The following is a 22,606-nucleotide window of genomic DNA, read 5'->3' on the forward strand; positions in this document are numbered from 1 at the left end:
CTTTAATGCAAATTTAATCTTGAATATATATGTACCTCTATATATTTCTATACAAATGGATGATTTGGCGTGGGTTTCCCCAATACTACACTGAAATATTTTCTTTTCTACTGGACTTGTTTCCATAGAACTTGTTAATGGACTGCCAAATTGTTTTTCCTGTTTTTTTTTTCTTTTTCCTTATTTATTTATTTTTATTTATTTTTTTTGGTCCGGTAGTGGGGCCTGAACTCTGGGCCTGAGCGCTGTCCCTCAGCTCTTCAGCTCAAGGCTAGCACTCTACCACTTGAGCCACAGCGCCACTTCTGGCTTTTTTCTTTTTGCTTATGTGGTGCTGAGGAATCAAACCCAGGGCCTCAGGCATGCAAGGCAAGCGCTCTACCACTGAGCCACCTTCCCAGCCCAGCATGTGTCTCTGGTGTGTGGCTTCTTACTACTTTTAACATTGTTGAGTATGGGGTAAAACACACACACATAACTGGGTACTGGTGGGGCCTGGGTTTGATTCCTCAGCACCACATAAGCAAAAAGAAAAAAGCCAGAAGTGGCGCTGTGGCTCAAGTGGTAGAGCGCTAGCCTTCAGCTGAAGAGCTCAGGGACAGCGCCCAGGCCCAGAGTTCAGGCCCCACGACCTGACGACCCCCCCCCCAAAAAAAAAAACCAACTGGGTACTGCTGGCTCACCCCTGTAATCCTAGCTACTCAGGAGGCTGTGATCTGAGGATTGTGTTTCAAAGCCAGCCCAGGTAGGAAAGTCTGTGAGACTCATCTCCAATATATTACTCAGAAAAAGCTGGAAGTAGTGCTGTGGCTCAAGTGGTAGAGTGCTAGCCTTGAACACAGAGGCTCAGAGACAGCACACAGGGCCTGAGTTCAAGCCCCAGGACTGGCAAAAAAAAAAAAAAATTAGTATGAAAGCTCAGAACAATTTGTTTCAGTGTCATATACCTTACACATTCAGAATCTGAATCAAATAACTTTTGTTTTTTAAAATATGCTACCTCACAAAATGAAAATATACTCTCTTCCTTCTTAGTTCATATTTCCAGGTATAAAATACTAGATGTTTTATGGTCTGCAAAACAAGTGTGAAGCCCTGAATTCAAACCCTAGTACCACAAAAAAAAAAAGCAAAATACAAACCATCACTACAACCCGATCCTAAAATTTATGTGAAAATACAAAATGAAAGAAAAAAAGTTCTTGACTTCCAATCTATGTCCTGAACAAAAATTTAATTCCAGGTAGTTTGTAAATTATCAGAAAACACATAGGAGAATATCTTGACTATTTAAGAACAAGAAAGCCTTTAATAAACAGGACACACACACAAAAAAAAAACCATTAAAAATGGGGCTGGGTGCCGGTGGCTCACGCCTGTAATCCTAGCTACTCAGGAGGCTGAGATTTGAGGATTGCTGTTCAAAGCCAGCCCTGGCAGGAAACTCCGTGAGACTCTTATCTCCCAATAAATCATTAGAAAACTGGAAGTGGCACTGTAGCTAAAGCGGTAGAGTGCTTGCCTTGAGCCGAAGAGTGCAGGGACAGCACCCAAGCCCAGAGTTCAAGTCCCAAAAAAAAAAAAAACAGGGCTGGAAAGGTGGCTCAGTGGTAGAGTACTTGCCTTGTATGTACGAGGTTCTGGGTTTGATTTCTAAGCACCATATAAGTGCTGTGGCTCAATGGTAGAGTACTAGCCTTGAGCTGAAGAGCTGAGGGACAGAGCCCAGGCCCAGAGTTCAGGCTCCATGACCCCCCCCCAAAAAAAAGTATTAATAACAAAAAGGAAAGAAGGCAAAACAGAGTACATAAAAAAGGAATGACTTCCATTCATGAAATCACACTATTATGAGAAAAAGCATGCCTGGCTATACTCAGGAGCCTGATATCTGAGGGTTGTGGTTCAAAGCCAATCTGGAGTAGGGAAGTCTAGAAGACTTTTATCTCCAATTAATCACCATAAACTGGAAGTGGAGCTATAGCACAAGTGGTAAAAGCACCAGCCAACAAAACCCAGGCCCTGAGTCCAAGCCCCAGAACTGGTATGCCCCCACAGAAAAAGATACAAAATATTTATTATAGCAATATAATGTGTGTGTGTGTGTGTGTGTGTGTGTGTGTATATGTGTGTGTGTGTGTGTGCCAAAGACCTTGTAACCAGAATATACAAAGAATGGCTAGTTATAAGAAAAAGATATACAACTGGATCTAAAAGTGGACAGAAGACTTGGACAGGAACCTCATCCAAGATTTCCAAATGACCAATAAACATTTGAAAAGATGCTTAATTTTATTACTTGCCAGGGAAATACAAATCAATATCATAATGAGATACTATTACATACCAATAAGAATAGCTACTGAAAAAGACAAATTCAAGTCTAAGATGTAATCAGGGGGCTACGAATGTGGCTTAGTGGTAGAGTGCTTGCCTAGCATTCATGAAGCCCTGGGTTTGATTCCTCAATACCACATAAACAGAAAAAAAATAGCCGGAAGTGGAACAGTTTTTAAATTAACAGACCCAAATTGCAAATAACCCAAATGGCTATCAACAACTGAATAGTTTATTCACATAATGGAATATGATAAAAATAATGAGACTAAAGCTAACTAACTACATGCAATATGCATGGTATGTTGAGCAGCTCAATATAAAAGAGTGTATATGTATACTAAGTCAGGCGCTGGTGGCTCATGCCTGTAATCCTAGCTACTCAGAAGGCTGAGATCTGAGGATCATGGTTCAAAGCCAGCTCAAGCAAGGAAGTCTGTGAGACACTTATCTCCAATAAAAACCACTAGAACACTGGAAGTGGCATTGTAGCTCAAGCGGTAGATTGCTTGCCTTGAGCTGATGAGTTCAGGGATAGCACCCAAGCCCAGAGTTCAAGCCCCACGACTGACCCCCCCCAAAAAAAAAGAGAGTATATACTATTCTGATCATGTAAAGTTCAAAATAGGTAACATCAACCAATGTTAGCCATCAGAAGTAACGGAGGTGGGGATGAGTTAGGCTATTGGAAGGGAAACATGAAAGGGCTCTGACACTCTAGTGTTTCTTCATCTAGATCCTGGAACATGTAGTGTGTGCACTTAGAAAATTCAGTGTGGTCTGGGAATGTGGCTCAGTGGTAGAGTGCTGGCCTAGCATGCATGAAGCCCTGGGTTCGATTCCTCAGTACCACATAAAAAAATGAAATAAAATAAAATAATATATAAACGAAATTAAAAGAGAAAAATTTAAAAATAGAAAATTCAATGAACTGCACACGTATGCTTCACTCACATATTGTTCAACAAGACCTACTAACATAGAAAGAAACCAAACCTGTGAGTTCATAACTTCTATAGATCAGTACTGGGGTGAGGGGTGACAAAGCAGGCAGCTCCAGAATCAGCTAAAGGGTGGGCTATTTCTATACTTTAGACAGTCTGCCCAACCTTCAGGTCAGGAGTGTCTAGGATGAAATGCAGTAAGACATGGGGAAATGGAAGGTTCCAGTTTCTTTACCAGTTCTTTCTCCATATTGATAGCAATTATAGGGGTATTTATCTACTTCTAAGGAGAAAGTTAAGAGCTAAATGATTTGGGAATTTTTCCCAAAAGGTGGAGGTAATCAGTCAAATGAGGGAGGCAGGTTGTTCACTGAATTGGTTTAGGGTTAAAAGTTTGATTATGAATTCAATGAAGTAGAAACCAGTTTGACAGTCTTTTCTTTTTTTTTTTTTTGCCGGTCATGGGGCCTGAACTCTGGGCCTGGGTGCTGTCCTTCAGCTCTTAAGCTCAAGGCTAGCTCTACCACTTGAGCCACAGCGCCACTTCCAGCTTTTTCTGCTTATGTGGTGCTGAGGAATTGAACCCAGGGCCTCATGCGTGCAAGGCAAGCGCTCTACCACTGAGCCACCTTCCCAGCCCTCTTCTTTCTAAAAGATATCCTGCCCAAAGCAAATAGGAGTGAGCTTGGGGAGAGCAGTTTACTCAATTTTTCACCATAGCCTTTTGATCATATAGTTGTTGCTATGGAGAAGGTTATGAAGGCAGTAAACTAAAGGAAATGAAGGATCTGGCAGGGGTAAGCACAGGAATAGTGGATCAAATAAAGATTCCTTAAGCAATTAGCAAGTAGCAGACCTTTAAGTGACATACTTTCCATGTTTTTCCTAATTCTTGCCCCTCTGAAAGTACATGGGCCTAGTTTGCCACTATAATTTGACTCAAAAACAGAGAACCCTGAATGGGCCTAACAAAGCTAAGTCTGACAGGCAAAATACAATGCCATTTAGCAGTGCTGCCGCATGCCAGGAGGAACCAGCTACCTACCCACCCTATCCTGAGGAAATTATCTCCAGCTGCCTAAATTATAAAGTTGATACCCTGTGATTTCTTTGTTCTGTAAAGCCTAAGGGAGATGCGATAATGAGGTATCAGAAGAAGTAGAGAACAGGGGGGTGGTGTTGGGAAGGGAAAGGAACAGTGAGAGTGAGAGGAAAGAGGTGGTGGTGGAAAGTAGGGGAGGTGCGGGGGGGGGGGACGTTACTGATATTAAGAGGCAGACGCAGCCTCAGTAGCAACAAGCCTGGGAGCAAAGATCTGCCTGAACTGGTCTCAAACTGCTGCTATGGGAGAAAAGGCTAGTTGCCAAGTTTGTTAATAGCTTTGCCCACTGTTGTTACAGCAGCATTATCAACCAGAGAAAGGTTAGGGCCTGTTTTTAGCAGTGCAAGCACTGAGACCAAAGGACTAGACATCTTCCTGATCATATGACAACCAATGACAACAAAGATTATATCCCCTCTTCTGTCCTACACAAATGATCTTTGTGTATATATCAGAGTTAGAAGGACTACAGGTATCATGTAGTCAAACCTCCTAATTTTATAAATAAGGAAACTAAGGCCTAGATAAGGAAAACGACCTGAGCAACAGTGTAAGAAAACACTAACACTCTCAAATGGGGCCTTTCTCCCTTCCAAATTAACTTAGTTAGGGCTAGTGATCAGTCCCATGACATACAGGAACTATAATGCCTAGGCATCACTCATCAGCTGAATGTGAAATATCAGGAAATAAACTAGTTGTTAAAGGACGGCACTGGTAACAAAATAGGCCAGTGTCTGTGTATAAGAAGATTTTTGTTATGACATCAAAAGAGTCTCATTTGGAAGCAAGCTTACTTGTCTGCCAACCCACAGCCAGGCCACCTGTACTGCTTGTCTATGTTTTGCTAGATAGAAAGGAGGAGGTGAGAAGAGGTGGGTGAGAACAAATAAAATGGGGGCATTTCTTTCTCTTGAAGATGAGGCTGCTTCGCAAAATGAAACCCAGAAAACCATGTGACTGAAATTTTTCCTTAGGGCTTCAGGATTTAAATATATGAAAAGTGGACAGATAACATATTCTACAAGGATATAAATAAACATGTCAGGCTCTAAAGTATCTACTGAGAGCAAGTAAGCTGCTAGGTGTTGGCTGTTGTTTTGCGTGGCGGAGGGGTAGGAGAAGTGGATGTATTGATTTCCCTAATGTTTTCTTTGTGTGGCTGCTGTTGCCATGTGGTGCTCTGTTGCTATGAGGAGTTGTGGTGCCAGACAATGGCTGCTAGGCTTTTTATGTCTGTGCAATTGGGTAGAGCTGTTTCTGCAGGTGTCAGGCTAAGCAGTGGGGAAAGCTTGGTCATCATGGACCATCTCTCTCTAAGTGAGTGCTACCCGAGGAAAGCCTGAAGGTGAGAAGGCATTAATTATAGCCTATGAGAAAGGAAAACCAGCAGCTGGGCACCATCTCACTTTTCCAGTACAAATATTAACAGTTACGTATTTCTGAGTTCACTTATACACTGCAACGTCAGAATCAATCACAATAAACAACAGTAACTACCAAGGTTAACGTTTTTAAGAAGAAAGATTAATAGAGCTTCCCTTTCCCCTTGAGTGAGAAGGATAAAGACCCACAGCCAATTCTGCACTAGATGAGGATGAAGAATCATTGGGTCAGGTTGTCAGCAGAGCCACCACAGGCAAACTAACTTCCTGTTAAGCAAAACCACTGCCTATTACTCTGATAATGAGAAAAAGAAAAGCCACAGACCAAAGAGCAGAGCTCAACCACAGAGTTTGAAGCAGGGCCAAATGTTTTCCTGAGTAACAGAGGCTGGAGTATAGAGAAGTCACCATGGATCTGTACAGATGTGAGCTACGTTCCCACTCTCTTCCCACATTTCCTTCCCACTATTCCCTCCATCTCAGAGTATATACACACATGTATAATCAAAATTATAAGCCACTAGTTACAAGCATTAAACTTATTGTTGTTTTTGTTTTCTAGTCATGGGCCTGAGTGCTGTCCCTAAGCTCTTTTGCTCAAAAGTAGTGCTCTACTACTTTGAGCCACAGTGCCACTTCTTATTTTCTGGAGATTAATTGGAGGAGTTTCCTGCTTGGGTTGACCTCAGATCTAAGCTTCCTAAATAGCTAGGATTACAGGTGTGAGTCACTGCTATCTGGCTGTTTTTGTTTCTGTTTTGCTTTTTTTTTTTTTTAAAGTGGGGTCTTACTATGTAGCCCAACCTTAACCTCAAACTGGAAAATTCTCCTACTTCATGGTCCCAAGTGCTGGAATTACAGGCATGTACCACTACCCCTGGCTTAAGTAAGTTAAAAAAAGAAAAAATTGGCTCCTCAGTTCTATTTGTCACATTTCAGGTGCTCATGTCTGACAACCATTTCAAACAGAGCACATCCATCACAAAAAATTCTAATGGGAAAGTACAGATTTAGCCCAAGACCTTTGTTTGACAAATTCAAAATCTGAAAACAGAAGTTAACTTACTTCCCCAAGATCACACAGCTAGCTAAAGGTACAACGTGTACTAGAACCCAACTCTCCTAATGCTAGTTCAAAGATGTTTGTACCATACACTGATGCCTTGAGAAGCTCTGTATTTCTTTAGAAGTTCTAAGTACTTCCTAACATACCCTGTTGTAGCAATGGATAACCTGAAGTGGACACAGGGTGGCACCAGGCTTCCTAGGTTTACTAGTCCGTGTAAATGACATAATCCTTAACAAGGGGAAAAACTGTAGACTTCTTTCTTCCCACCAAATGAGAACTCAGTTTTGGAAGATAGGCCAAAGTTATTTTTCACACTGGTTGACATACAAGGAAGTCACATTCTGGCTTCAGAAATATAAATATAGGCGTTACAGTTCCTTCCTCTTTCCTCTCCTCTCCTCTTCTCTCCCTCTCCTCTCTCCTTTGTTTTTTTGTCAGTTGCGGAGCTTGAACTCTGGGCCTGGGCGCTGTCCCTCAGCTCTTCAGCTCAAGGCTAGCACTCTACCACTTGAGCCACAGCGCCACTTCCAGCTTTTTCTGCTTATGTGGTGCTGAGGAATCGAACCCAGGGCCTCATGCATGCATGGTAAGCACTCTACCACTGAGCCACCTTCCCAGCCCCTTAAAAGTAATTTCTACATGGGTAGGAGGATTAGTTACAAATGAAATGTCTTTTTAAACAGCAGAACAGCAGAATCCTCTTTAAATAAGGATTTCAAAGGAGTGTAACATACCTACAGGTAGCACAGATAAGAGCCAGGACTTACCCACTCTGGCATCCCTTATTCCTGTTGCAGCCACCGAGGGTTCTCCATGCTCATATTTAAGAAAGTATAACTTTTCTGAAGGTATCTGAAGGTTTCACCCCTGACTTGCATAGTTTTAAAGGGATGATGGTAGAAGCCATTGCTTAAAAAATAAAAAATCAGCCGGGCGCTGGTGGCTCACGCCTGTAATCCTAGCTACTCAGGAGGCTGAGATCTGAGGATCGCGGTTCAAAGCCAGCCCGGGCAGGAGAGACCGTGAGACTCCTATCTCCAATAAACCACCCCAGAAAACCGGAAGTAGCGCTGTAGCTCAAGTGGTAGAGTGCTCGCCTTGAGCTGAAGAGCTGAGGGACAGCGCCCAGGCCCAGAGTTCAAGCCCCATGACCGACAAAAAAAAAAAATAAATAAAAATAAAAAATCAGGCATGGTGGTTCACAGTTGTAATCTTAGCTACTCAGGAGGCAAAGATCAGGAGGACTGTAATTTGAAGCTAGCCCAAGGGCTAGGAAGGTGGCTCAGTGGTAGAGTGCTTGCCTTGCATACATGAGGCCCTGGGTTCATATCCTCAGCACCACATAAGCAGAAAAAAAAAAAGCTGGAAGTGGTGCTGGTGCTATGGCTCAAGTGGTAGCGCTCTAGCCTTGAGCTGAAGAGCTGAGGGACAGCACCCAGGCCCAGAGTTCAGGCCCCATGACCAGACCCAAAAATACAAGGAAATAGAAGCTAGCCCAAGCAAAAAGTTCATGAGACTCCATCTTAACTGATAAAAGCTGGGCATATGGCATATAGCTATTGTTCTAGCTATATAGAAAGTATAAATAGAAGGATCAAGCCAGGCGCTGGTGGCTCACGCCTGTAATCCTAGCTACTCAGGAGGTTGAGATCTGAGGATCTCGGTTCAAAGCCAGCCTGGGCAGGAAAGACTGTGAGACTCCTATCTCCAATAAGCCACTAGAAAACTGGAAGTGGCGCTGTAGCTCAATTGGTACAGTGCTTGCCTTGAGCTGAAGAACTGAGGGGCAGTGCCCAAGCCCAGAGTTCAAGCCCCACGACCAACAACAACAACAACAACAAAAAGGGATCAGACCTAGGCCAGCCTAGGAATAAATGTAAGGTCTTATTAAAAAAAATAAAGTAAAAGCTAAAAAGGAGTGGCTCAGGCTGGGAATGTGGCTCAATGGTAGAATGCATGGCAGGTAGCATGCATGAAGCCCTGGGTTTCATTCCTCAGTACCACATAAACAGAGAAAGCCAGAAGGGGTACTGTGGCTCAAGTGGTAGAGTGCTAGCCTGAGCAAAAGCAAGCTCAGGGACAGTGCGCAGGCCCTGAGTTCAAGCCCCAGGACTGGCAAAAACAAACAAACAAACAACAACAAAAACCTCAGAGTCCTTTTTTTTTTTTGTAGATCATGGGGCTTGAACTCTGTGGGCCTGAGTGCTGTCCCTCAGTTCTTCAGCTCAAGGTGAGTGCTCTACCACTTGAGCTACAGAGCCACTTCGGTTTTCTGGTGGTTTATTGGAGATAAGAGTTTCATGGACTTTCCTGCCAGGGCTGGCTTGAACTGTGATCCTCAGATCTCAGCCTCCTGAGTAGCTAGGATTACAGGTGTGAGCCACCGGTGCCCAGCTAAACTCAGAGTTTTATACAAGCCAGCCAAGTACTCGTGTGACTAAAGCCTTAATTTTATTCTTTTTGTTTTTTCCTTACTAGTTACTTATTTATTGATAGCACTGAGGTTTGAACTCAGGGCCTCCCACTTTTTGGGAAACATTCTATCACATAACATGCCGCCAGTCCTTTAGTTACTTTTCAATGAGGATTTTGTGTTTATGCCCAGCATTCCACTAAGCTGGAATGACAGGGATGTCACCATGGCCAGTCTTTAAAGAATAACATGGGGGTGTCCTGAAATTTTTTTTGCCTGGCTAATGGTCTTTCCAATGCCTGCCTCCTGAATAACTAGGATTATAAGCATGAGCCACCATGACCAGTTCCCCCCGCCCCAAGACTTCTTTTTCCCAAGGCCAACACTCTACCACTTGAGCCACAGCACCACTTCTGTTTTTTTCTGTGTATGTAGTACTAAGGAATCAAACCCAGGGCTTCATGTATTCAAGGCAAGCACTCTACCACTAAGTCACATTCCCAGCCCAAGATGTTTATTTTGTAATGAAATAAGGTCTCATTAATTTTGCTTGGACTGGCTTTGAATTTACTTACAATCTTCCTGTTTCAGATTCATAGAAATTAGGATTAAAGTCATCTGTCACCATACCCAGTATATATGCTTATTTATACTATTTGTGTGTGTGTGTGTGTGTGTGTGAGAGAGAGAGAGAGAGAGAGAGAGAGAGAAAGAGAGAGAGAGAGAGTTCTGGAGCTTGAATTCTGGGTGCTGAGCTTTTGCTCTCAAGGCTAGCACTTTACCACTTAGAGCCATGGTGCCACTTACGGTTTTCTGGTGGTTAAGTGGAGATGAGTCTCAGACTTTCCAGCCTGGGCTGGCTTTGAACCATGATTCTCAGATCTCAGACTCCTGAGTAGCTAGGATTACAGATTTGAGCCACTAGTACCTGACATATGCCCTATTTTAAGGCTTCTTATATATTGTCTCTAGGGCCTTGGGTTAAGATTAAAGTTCATAAACCTGGAATAGACTTGGTATTTGCTACTTTGATTTGAAGTGAGAAAGTCAGACAGTCAAATCAGTGTAGTCAGATCCTTATAAGCTTCAACAGCAACTAAACAAAGAAAACATACTACACTACATTTGGGTATTCTTACTTTTTGTTTGTTTTGAGTTTTTTTTGTCTTTTGCTGGTCTTGGGCCTTGAACTCTGTGCCTGGGTGCTGTTCTTAAGCTCCTTTTGTTCAAGGCCTCTTGATCTACAACACCACTTCTGGTTCTCTTCTGTGATTAATTAGAGATAAGAGTCTCACGGACTTTGCTGCCTAGGCTGGATTTGAACTTCCATCCTCAGATCTCAGCAGGCTGAGAGCCTACTAGAGGCATGAGCCACCAGCACTGGGCTACATTGGGTATTCTTAACAGTCTGAAGGATAGACTGAGTCAAGGAGGAGCTTTGCAGTGCTGGCTGAATTATGAACAGCATAAAGAGAAGAATCTGCAAAAAAAATTCAAAATGGGGCTGGGAATGTGGCTTAGTGGTAGAGTGCTTGCCTAGCATGCAGGAAGCCCTGGATTTGTCCTCAGTACCACACAAACAGAGAAAGCCTGAAGTGGTGGTGTGATGCAAATGGTAAAGTGCGAGCCTTGAGCAAAGTGCCCAGGCCTTGAGTTCAAGCCCCAGGACTGGCAAAAAATAAAAAAAAATCAACAAAGGAGGGGGTAACAATGTTCGACAAGAAATGTACCCATTACCTTACTCATGAAACTATAACCCCTCAGTACAGCATCTTTACAATAAAATAAAATTAAAATAATAATAATAAAAAAAAAATCAATGCCAGGCATCAGTGGCTCACACCTGTAATCTTAGCTACTCAGGAGGCTGACATCTAAGGATCTCAGTTCAAAGCCAGCTAGGACAGCAAGTCTGTGAGACTCTTATCTCCAATTAACCACCCAAAAACCAGAAGTGGTGCTGTGGTTCAAATGGTAGAGCACTAGCCTTGGGCTGAAGAGCTCAAGGACAGTGCCCAGGCCGAGTTCAAGCTCCAAGACTGACAAAGAACAAAAAAAAAAAAAATCAAAATGTCTCTAGGGTAAAGTCTAACATGAGTGCTAGGAAGAGGAGAGGAAAGAAATACTGTAGAAATGAAAGGCAAAGAAACCAAGAATCACTGCCACTATGACCCCTATAATACTATTCTTACAAGGTGATTCATTTCTACAGGGGCCTTAGCACCCTCCATTCTACCCATAGACCAAGTCTTCACAGCTTCTTTCTAAGCTGGAAGAACTGTTCTATTTGAAGATAGTAGTTTTCTGGCCCAAAAATAAAAGAAAAAAAAATAAAAAGGAACTCAAAAAAGAAAAAAAAAAAAGTCAGATACAGACAGAGCACAAAGGCCTAGAATTTTTTTTCCCCAAAGCATCCTATGTTGTTCTTATTAACTTGAGGACTGACTTAGTACTCTCTAGATCTTATAATCTTTAGGGAATCATTTTTACAGGAATTCTTCTCTGACTTGAAAAGGAAAGTGAACCAACCATGATCTCAATCAGACCTTTGCCAACTGAAAATTGAGGTAAGACTCTCTGGGATGGCCAGAAAGCAAAGGGAAGTAGAGTATATCATTGCAGAACAGTTCTTTTACCCTTGTGATGAGAAGAAAAAAGAGTGAAGAACTAAACCTTGAAATACAATACCGTAAGTGGGAGAAAATGTAGTATTAAAAATAGAACTACAAGCCGGACGCCGGTGGCTCACGCCTGTAATCCTAGCTCCTCAGGAGGCTGAGATCTGAGGATCGTGGTTCAAAGCCAGCCCTAGGCAGGAAACTCTGTGAGACTCTTATATCCAATAAACCACTAGAAAACTGGAAGTGGTGCTGTGGCTCAAGTGCTAGAGCACTAGCCTTGAGCTGAAGAGCTGAGGGACAGCGCCCAGGCCCAGAGTTCAAGCCCTGCAACCAAAAAAAAAAAAAAAAACCAAACCAAAACAAAACGAAAATAGAAGTCTTGGCACCAGTAGCTTACGCCTGCAATCCTAGCTACTGAGGAGGATGAGATTTGAGGACTGAGGTTCGATGCCAGCCTGGGCAGGAAAGGCTGTGAGACTCTTATTGCCAATGAACCACCAGGAAACCAGAAGTGGCACTGTGGCTCAAAGTGGTAGAACACTAGCCTTGAGCAAAAGAGCTCAGGGTACAGTGAGCAGGCTCAGAGTACAAGCCCTATGACTGACAAGGAAAAAAAAAGCTAGGTGATGGTGGCTCATGTCTGTAATCCTAGCTACTCAGGAGGCTGAGATTTGAGGTTCAAAGCCAGTCCATACAGGAAAGGCCATGAGACTCTGATCTCCAATTAACCACCAGAAAACTGAAAGTGGTGCTGTAGCTCAAAGTGGTAGAGCATTAGCCTTGCTAGCCTTAAGCAGAAGAGCTCAAGGACAGTGCCCAGGCCCTGAGTTCCAGCCCTACAACGGACAAAAAACAACAAAACCCCTACAAATCTTATAGACTTAGAAAAATAAAACCAGTCTTAAACTTACGGGATTTATTCTGAATGTGAGAGAAGTTCAGAAATTATTTTGACATGATTACTAAATTGAAGCATTATAATATCTGCTAAATATTTTAGCATCGATCCAGAAATAACAGTGATATGGATGCACTCATTTATTCACCCAAAAAATAATTCTTTTTGAGACAGGATCTACAAAGCCCATGGTGGCCTGGAGTTCATTTTGTTGTTGTTGTTGGTCGTGGGGCTTGAACTCTGGGCTTGGGGGTTGTCCCTCAGCTCTTCAGCTCAAGACTAGCACTCTACCACTGGAGCCACAGCACCACTTCCTGTTTTCTAGTGGTTTATTGGAGATAAGAGTCTCACGGACTTTCCTGCTCAGGCTGGCTTGGAATTGTGATCCTCAGATCTCAGCCTCTTGAATAGCTAGGATTTCAGGCGTGAGCCACTGGCACCTGGCTGGAGTTCATTTTATAGTCTAGCTTGGCCTCGAGCTTTCCCATTTTCCTGCCCAAGTGCCAGAATTCCAGGTGTGTGCCATGCCCAATTTAGTTTTCATTTTCTTTTTTGAGTCAAATATTTTTGAAAGCATATTACAGGTGCTAAGTGTTGGTGACAAAACAGGGACTCTAACTAGATGCCAATGGCCCATGCCTGTAATTCTAGCTACTCAGGAGGCTCAAATCTGGAGATCATGACTCAAAAGCCAGCCCAAGAAGAAAAGTTCAGGAGACTCTTATCTCCAATTACCTACCCCACCCTTCGCTCCCTGTCAAAAAAAGGGCAGGAAGTGGTAGAGTGACAGCCTTGAATGAAAAGGGACAGTTAGGCACCAATGGCTCATCTCTGTAATGGTAGCTACTCAGGAGGCTGAGATCTGAGGATCATGGTTTGAAGCCAATCTGGGCAGCAAAGCCTGTGAGACTCTTATCTCTAATAAACTACCAAAAAAGCCAAAGTGGAGCTGTGGTTCCAGTGGTAGAGTGCTAGCCTTGAGAAAAAGTGGCTCAGGGCCAGCACCCAGGCCATCAGTTTAAGCCCCGAGACCAGCATCAAACAAAACAAAACAAAACAAAAAAACAGCTAAGAGACAGAGACCAGGTTCCTCAGTCCTAATACTGGCACAACACAAAAACAACAAGTCACTGAGCTCATAAGATTTTCTAGCTGGGTGCTGGTAGCTCACGCCTGTAATCCTAGCTACTCAGGAGACTAAGATCTGAGGATCCCAGTTCAAAGCTGGCCTGTGTAGGAAAGTCTGTGAGACTAATCTCCAATAAACCACTCAGAAAACCGGAAGTGGTGCTGTGGCTTAAGCAGTAGAGCATTAGCCTCGGTTGAAGAGCTTAGGGACAGCCAGGCCCAGAGTTGAAGCCCCACATCTGGCAAAAAAAAAAAAAAAAGATTTTCTAAAATAGTGGAAAAGCTGGGGCATGGTAGAGGGGCGAAAATAGGAGGGCAAAGAATGGAGGAAAAAAAAGGAAAATAGAGAAAAGGAAACAAAGGCAGGAAGGCAGGAAGACAAGGAAGAAAGGAATGGAAGGAGAGAGGAGAGGGGAAGAGAGGGTAGGATATATTAAGAGTACCTAAAGCCAGGGGCCAGTGGTACACACCTGTAATCTTAGCTACTCAGAAGGCTGAGATACTAGGATTGAGGTTGAGATATTAGGATTGAGGTTTGAAGCCAGCCTGGGCAGGAAAATTCCTGAGACTCTTATCTCTAATGAATCAGCAAAAAGTAGAAAGTGGAGTTGTGGCTCAAGTGGTAGAGTGCTAGCCTTGAGCAAAAAAGCTAAGGAAGAGCCACCTAGGCCCTGACTTTAAGCTCTGTAGTACTAGTGCGTACACGAATACATGCATGCATGTGCACACACACACAGACAGGAATGTGGTAATTGGTTGATAGTGACAACTAAATCATAAATTTAGTTTAGAGTAAAAAGAAAAGAAAAGCTTGTCCTATCCCTATGGCAGGGAGGAAATTAATTGATATATTCAATATATTTAGGTAGGAGGTCCTGAAGGTTGCTTAATGGTACATAGATGGTCTCTTTTCTTTTCTTTTTTTTTTCCATTATGGTCTCAGGCACACAGTAAACTTCATCGGCAATATTTTTTTTAACTAACATATTTTTTAAATTAATTAATTAATTAATTTTTTGTTGGTCATGGGGCTTGAACTCTGGGCCTGGGCACTGTCCCTGAGCTCTTCAGCTCACGGCAAGAGCTCTACCACTTGAGCCACAGCACCACTTTCATCAGCAACATTCTTTTTTTTTTGTTGGCCATGGGGCCTGAACTCTGGCCTGGGTGTTGTCCTTCAGCTCAAGGCTAGCATTCTACCACTTGAGCCACAGCACCACTTCCAGCCTTTTCTGCTTGTGTGGTGCTGAGGAATCCAACCCAGGGCCTTATGCATGCAAGGCAAGCACTCTACCATTGAGCCACTTTCCCAGCCCCTCATCAGCAATATTCTTGAAAGCTGAAGATTTACTATATTCCTAATAATGAGATAGCTAAGAATACAGAATGCTTTATCTAGAACACATTAGCACCCACTGCACAGAACTTGGAATATCGAACAACAAAATATTCAAGTGAACAGAATTCTGGTAGAATAAAATGCCTACTTTTTCTATTTTTTTTTCTGTTTTTCTTTCTTTCATTTTGTAGTACAGGGATTTGAAATCATGGCCTTGCACTTCCTAGGTAGGTGCTTTTAGTATTGAGCCACTAGCCCTAAAATGTCTGAATTTCTGACTAGTTAGGTCTGTGATAGTAATTAGCTGTGCTCTTCTGGGCCTCTAAACTCCTCAGAGTGAGGATGCTTTGAAAATCTGGCTACTGATACAGAAACATGATGGCAATGAGACCTAGCTCCTCCACATAGATTTTGATGAAGACTTGGACTCTTTATTAAAAGAATATGTTGGAGAATCCTGCTGCCACCAGATGTTACCAAGAAAGCTGAACTACTTGGTTAAATACATTTTGTACTTTTATTCTACATTTGTTTACTTTTATGAACTTTCCAAACAGAAGAAATCTGTTGGGCAGCAGCAACCTACAGCAAGTCAACTGTTTAGTTAATGGAAGACTGAAAACAAGACCGTGTAAACAATTCCCTGTTGACCTGGCTTATAAAGTCTGTGCCAAGTGACAGATGTATGAAGTGGTGTAGGTGGCTGGCAACCAGTGGAAGGAAGGAGTTGGCCATGCTTCTAGGTGTAAAACATTGGCATTGGCACTCTTTAGGAGAGGGAGATTCTGCTAAGGAGTTTGCTGCTATCCTCTGTGTGTGCACTGCTAGCAAGATGTGGACCTAAGACTTCATACAAATATCTGGCAGTGGTTATAACAGTAAGCCCCTACTGGCTCTTCTTCTGGAGCAGGTTGCGATGGGATGGGAAAGCATGTATACCACTTACCATCTTCTGTTTCCTGCCACACGATGCCTTCGAGGTTGACGCTGGTTCCAGGTTCACAGGGGCCCAAGCACTCAGGCTCTGTGGCTAGAGCCACATCACATGTGTTGACCCCAACTGATCGGGTTCGAACCATGATCTGCTCACAGGGAGATGAGATGTCATTATTGACTACTGGCACCAAAAGGTGCAAGGGTAGCACCGCTGGTGTGGAGACAGGGGACTCCATCTGTGGAGGAAGAGAAAGTAGTAGCTGAGCAATAGGATCATTTAGAGGAGACATCTAAATATTTAAAATACTAAATATATTAGAAAATAGTTAATCTAGTCCTATATCCTTTGCTATCAGAGTGCAGTAGAGATATATGTCCTCCTCTTTAAGTTCCAGCTCATGATACCACTACAAATGTAGAGGTTTAGATGAGAGCACCCTGTGCTAAGAGAAGTTCTATTCCTACTAGGAATTTTTCCTCATAAACTCTGCTTGGCTAGAAGTGGTTTTGGTCTTTTGTCTTCCAGACTCTATTTTTTTTTTGGGGGGTGGGGCTTGTCTCAGGGCGCTGTCCCTGAGCTCTTTTGCTCAAAGCTAGTGCTTTACCACTTTGAGCCATAGCTTTACTTCTGATCTCCTGTAATTGGAGATAAGAACCTCAAGGACTTTCCTGCCTGAGCTGGCTTTGAACCAGATCCTCAGATCTCAGCCTCCTGAGTAGCTAGGATTACAGGCATGAGCCGCTGGCATATGGCTCTATTTTTTCTTGTCTTATTAAAATTCTCTAGTATAAGAGAATCAGGGCCAATTTTGATTATATTAAAGCATCTAACTAAGACAAGACCCAGCTTCTGAGGTATTTTTCTGTAACCATTATTGCTTCTTACCAATCGAGTAGTATATGTATATGTATGTGTATATATGTATGTATATGTATATATTTTGGTGCTGGTCCTGGGGCCTGAGCTAGAAGCTCCACCTCCAACTTTTTCGTGGTTAATTGGAGATAAGTGTCTCACAGACTTTCTGCTCAGGCTGGCTTTTAACCACAATCCTCAGATCTCTGCTTCCTCAGTAACTAGGATTATAGGCATGAGCCACCAACACCCAGTAACGATCAGTATATTAACTGTATTATATAAATACAAGTGGAGACAAAGGAATATTCAGAATTGGCAATGCCATGATTTCTAATAATCTTAGGAGCTTTAATACAACTTTAGCTAGAAGGAAATGTACTTAAAAGATACCAGAGAGCTGGGAGCAATCTGATGGGGATTTTTTGACCCTCAGAGATTTTAACAGTGGGTAGTTAATGACAATTGCATTTTGGAGTAGGACTCTAACTTCAGATTTATGTCAGAAGGTGCTATTACTACCCAAGAGTCAATCCAAAGCAATCTAACAGTATACAGACAGATAAAAACAGTTAAAACACCAGAGATAACACAGAAGATACACAGTTGTAATGGGTAGTAGTATCTCTCTCTCACGTATCAAAGTGGCACTCAATACATATATAAACTTATTTTCTTTGAAGATTAAGTATGAAACCAATTAGTAAACATAGACAACAATGATCAAGGATTAGGACTCCTCCTTATGAAAGATTTGTAGTCAGAATAAATATAGCTCTTCAATAGCCATTCAGAGAGAGTTGCACATATATCCACAACCCAAACTTCTGGACAGTTCTGCAATAGAGTTCTGGTTCTGAATTTACTACATAACTATCACTTTACTGGTAATCCACCACTTTTCTTTCCCCAATATATGTACCTTCCTAGCCTCAAAAACTAGTCTAGAAGTTTTCTGAATACTGCCTCCATTCTTGGCAGTTGGCTCTGAGTTTTTGGCCTATAATGTAATCAACATTGCAGATTAACAATGTGAGACCACAGTCTGCTCATACACTGACTCTGATTAATTCTGGTCCCTAAATAGTTGCTGTAACATTATCCTTATTGCTTATGCGCATGCATGCACACATGCACACACACGTACAAGCACACACACACATACACACCTTACTCTACCTTTTTTATACAATGAAATAGAAGTAGGAGACTATATAAAACTTCTGCCAAAGTCATGCTTTGCTTTTTTTGAAAAGGGGGAATTAATAATTTAAATTGGCAACCTTCTTAGGATATGGTGACTCTTGAAATTTTTCATATATAAATTTGAAGGCTATACAGCATTCAGAAACTCTTTGAACATACCTACATAGCAACAGCCCAGACTTCCCATTTCTCAGACTTTAGATAGGAACCTGAGAGTAGCCAAACTATTCGCAACTGTGAACATCTTGACTCTTAAGTGACAAATGGATTAGAAGGCAAGATTGCATCATATGATGATCATGGTGAGAGGTCAACATAGAATGTTCACATTGATCACCTGCCAACACACCGTTTGCCATGGACAGTATTGTTTCAAAACACCCCACAACCTCATGTTATACTAATGTCTGTATGTGAAATCATTTTGAAATGATGAAAATTAAGCATAAAAATTAAGTATTTTCACTGATCATGAAAATTTCAGTGTGAATTAAGGATAAATGTGACATGTAAAGTAATGAATCTGGGCTGGGATGTAGCTCAGTGGCAAAGCGCTTGCCTAGCAAGTACAACGTCCTGGGTTCCATCCCCAGTACCAAAAAAGAAAAAGACAAATGAATCTGTTCTCTCGATTGAAATATCCAAAAAAAAAAAAAAAAAACCAAAAACCTGAAGGCTATAAACAGAGAAAATGTAAACTGGAATCTCCCTAATGCTCCTTTGCAGTATCTGAATATGGCTCTAATCCTTAAACTCATTCAGGAACAAGGAACATTATAAGAAAACACTTGAGAGTCACTAGGAAGGGAAAATTAGATAAAGACAATACAGATCATCTCTACTCCTGGCTGCCCTGGAAGCTGTGTGTGTGTGTGTCTGTGTGTGTGTGTGTCTGTGTGTGTGTGTGTCTGTATGTGTGTGTGTGTGTCTGTGTGTATCTGTGTGTATCTGTGTGTGTGTCTGTGTGTGTCTGTGTGTCTTTTTCCTTTTGGTACCAGAACTTAAACTGGCACTCTTGCTGAGCTTGAGCCAAACCTCTTGTCCACCATTTTGCCAGTTAACTGGAGACAGAATCTTAGGGACTTTTCTGCCTTAGCTGGCCTTGAACTGTGATGTTCCAGGTCTCAGCCTCTTGGGTAGCTAGGATGACAGGTGTGAGCCAGGGCACCCATCTAGTATGTGCCTTTCTTTCACTTAGGTTTGTTCCTTTCTCTGCACTTTTTTCCACTAGCAAGATAAATTCCTGCAAGGACCTCTTTCTTGTACAAAGAAATTGACCTAAGCCTTCTCTCCTGTGAAGTTGCTGATTGCATGCTTGCACATGTACTGTTGCCAATCTGTTCCAATAACTGTGACAGCAATTCCAGACACAAAGGGCAAGTCCCCAGAGAGATATCTCCCTCAGTCTCTCTCCTCACCCCACTAGCCAACAAGGTAGGCTCTTCTCTGAAAGTGGCTTCCTTTCCTGCTAATATGTTCTAGATAAAGCCAAGCCCTTCAATATAGAATACAACATACAAATATAAATTGCAAACGCCACTATTGCCTTTGAGCAATATGTATTTTAAACAAAATATCTGAAGAATCACTGGCTGCTAAGAATAACCTAATTTACTAACACATGAGGAACTTATATATATATATATGATATATATCATATATATATATACATGAACAATACTACCAAAAAGAGCTAAGGATTTCTTTTGCATGAGGATGACTTTATTTCATTATTTACTTAGTAAAGAGAGTTTTGTGGGGCTGGAAAGGTGGCTCGGTGGTAGAGTGCTTGCCTCGCATGCATAAGGCCCTGGGTTCGATTCTTCAGCACCACATAAACAGAAAAAGCAGGAAGTGGCGCTGTGGCTCAAGTGGTAGAGCACTAGCCTCGAGCTAAAGAGCAGAGGGACAGTGCCCAGGCCCAGAGTTCAAGCCCCACTACTGACAAAAATAAAATAAAATAAAAAAGAGTTTGTAATTGGAAAAGTGAAGAAATTTCTGTTTGGGTTTGGAACCATTTAGTTTCCCTCTAGTTTGCAACAGAAATCTCAAGAGGCACACTCTAGAGATGATCTGTCAACTGAACATATATTCCTTTCATAAAATTTTTGTCACTTTCACTACCAAAAAAAAAAAAAACAAAAGAAATCTAGAGAGAGATCATAGAGAAGCACAACAGTATTTTAATTACAGCTCTGGCTCTGCAAACTACCATTTGGTCACATCTATAATCTACATTAAGCCATAATAGATTATAAGCAGATCTGTGATATTCATCTAATAACCTAGGTGGCTTTACAGGATTTTATATTCTACTATACATAGGAACAAACACTACTTCACTTACACTCTCCAGAAAAATAAAAATCAGGAAAGAGGTGTGGAGTGTGATTCAAGTGGTAGAGTGCCTGTCTAAGAAGAGGCTCAGAGATTCAGAATTCTAATTAAATATGAGGTTTTATTAGGTCTGATTCTGAAGCCCATGGCCTTTCTTAGAGGCTCAATTGATATCTCAGTAAACAACTTTTTCTTTTTTAAACTGCAGCTCGGTGGAGGTTTATATTTTCTCTATAAGACAGCTATATTAGAAATATTCTGAGTGCGCCTCCTCCCCTCAATAAACCTTCCCACTACTTTTCCCTCCTGATAAATTGTTTTGTTACTTTGACTTAAGTAAGACAAATGACCTCAGTGTTGCAAATGCTATTAGTAAGCTATGACATTTTCATCTTTGAAGAAATGATTTGAAGCCAAATAGTGGTGGTTCATGACTAGCTAGTCAGGAGGCTGAGATCTGAGCCAGCACAGGCAGAAAAGTCTGTGAGACTATTATCTCCAATAAACCACTGAGAAAAAGTCAGAAGTGGCACTGTGGCTCAAGTGATAGAGAACTACCCTTGAGCACAAAGAGGTTGAGGGATAGTGCTCAGGCCCTCAATTCAAGCCCCAGACTAGAAAAAACAATTTTTTTTTTACCTGAGAACTATGAATCCCAGTTTGTTTGCCATTTAGTCACCCAGATTCTTAAATGTAACTATGATCCCTAGTATATACACTTAGAACTACCAAACAGGTGGGTTTTGAAGTCACTTTAGGATTTAAAATGGAAGCCTATCTCTATTTTCAAGTAAAATTGAGTAATTCTAGAGTTTAAAATTTGTTTAGGGATAAGCCCAACTTAACAGATGTTTTCTCACCGTAAATTTTATGGTGTTGGGTACTTACATTTGAAGTATACTACACAGTAAAAACAAAGTTTTGGCTGCTATTTCTAAAAGATCTAGGGAAATTAATTGTTTTATGAGGATCTCTCTCTCTCTCTCTCTCTCTCCCCGCCTCTCCCTCTCCCCCCCCCCCGCCTCTTTCTTTCAGTGCTGGTCCTGGGGACTGAACTCAGAGCCAAGACATTCTCAGTTGTCTTTTCCCTCAAGGGTGGTGTTCTACCACTTAAGCCATAGTCCTACTTCCTGCACAGGTTGGCTTTGAATTGCAGTCCTCATATTTCAACCTCTTGGTTGATTACAGGTATTACAGGATTACAGGTATGGAGCCACTAGCACCTGGCTGATCAAGCTTTCTTTCAGTATGACTTATCTACTTAATATGTTTCCTAAGACATGTGTGGAAATTTTCAAAATTTTGTCTGTGTATTTAGAAAATATATAAGATCCTTCCTTCCTTTCCTCCCTCCCCTTCCTTCTTCCTTCCTTCCTTCCCTCTTTCCTGTCTTGGTGTTACCTGCATTTGAACTTAGGGCTTTTTGCTTGCTCAGTCTTGAGAACTAAGCCTTGGGCAACACAAAAACAAAAACAAAAGCCTCAAAAGCACCCATACTCTGAGATTGTGCCCAGGACCAGTACAAAAAACAAAAACAGTGAGACCCTCCCCCGCATCTCAAAATACAAGCCGGGTGTGACCAACAGTTATGCAGGAAGCATAGATCAGAGGATCACAGTTCTAGGCCATTCTAGACAAAAGGCAAGCCAATCTGAAAAATAATCTAAAGCACAAAGGGCTGGAAATATGGCTAACATGGTGAAGTGTTTGCCTAGCAAGTACTGAGTTCAAAAGCTAGCATTCAAAAAAAAAAATCAGTGGATGGGATGTAGGATATAGCTCAGTAGCAAAACATTTGCCTAGAAAGTGCAATGTCCTAGGTTCGAGCCCCAGTACAAAACAAAAACAAAACAGACACACAAAAAAAACCCAAAAACAAAAAATAACCAAACAAACCACTATTAAAAAAAAATCAGATCTGAAAAAAAATCAGATTTAAGTTTACCATCTTTTTTATATACCTAAGATATAAAAGGAGAGATTAGGCTGGGCATTGGTGGCTCATGCCTGGAATCCTAGCTACTCAGGAGGCTGAGAT

The 22,606-nt window shown here is 41.8% G+C and overlaps 1 protein-coding gene across 1 annotated transcript in view; it reads right to left on the reverse strand.

Annotated features, from left to right (window-relative positions):
* The window catches only part of Znf609 (zinc finger protein 609), a 135,161-nt gene that overhangs the window by 23,951 nt on the left and 88,604 nt on the right, over window positions 1-22,606 (reverse strand). Inside the window, exon 2 of the mRNA XM_013009897.1 lies at window positions 16,180-16,405. Coding sequence (XP_012865351.1) covers window positions 16,180-16,405 — 226 coding nt within the window. The remainder of the gene's footprint in view (window positions 1-16,179; window positions 16,406-22,606) is intronic.

Source organism: Dipodomys ordii, unplaced genomic scaffold (genome assembly GCF_000151885.1).
Source record: "Dipodomys ordii isolate 6190 unplaced genomic scaffold, Dord_2.0 Scaffold11, whole genome shotgun sequence".
In the NCBI taxonomy this organism is placed as follows: Eukaryota; Metazoa; Chordata; class Mammalia; order Rodentia; family Heteromyidae; genus Dipodomys; species Dipodomys ordii.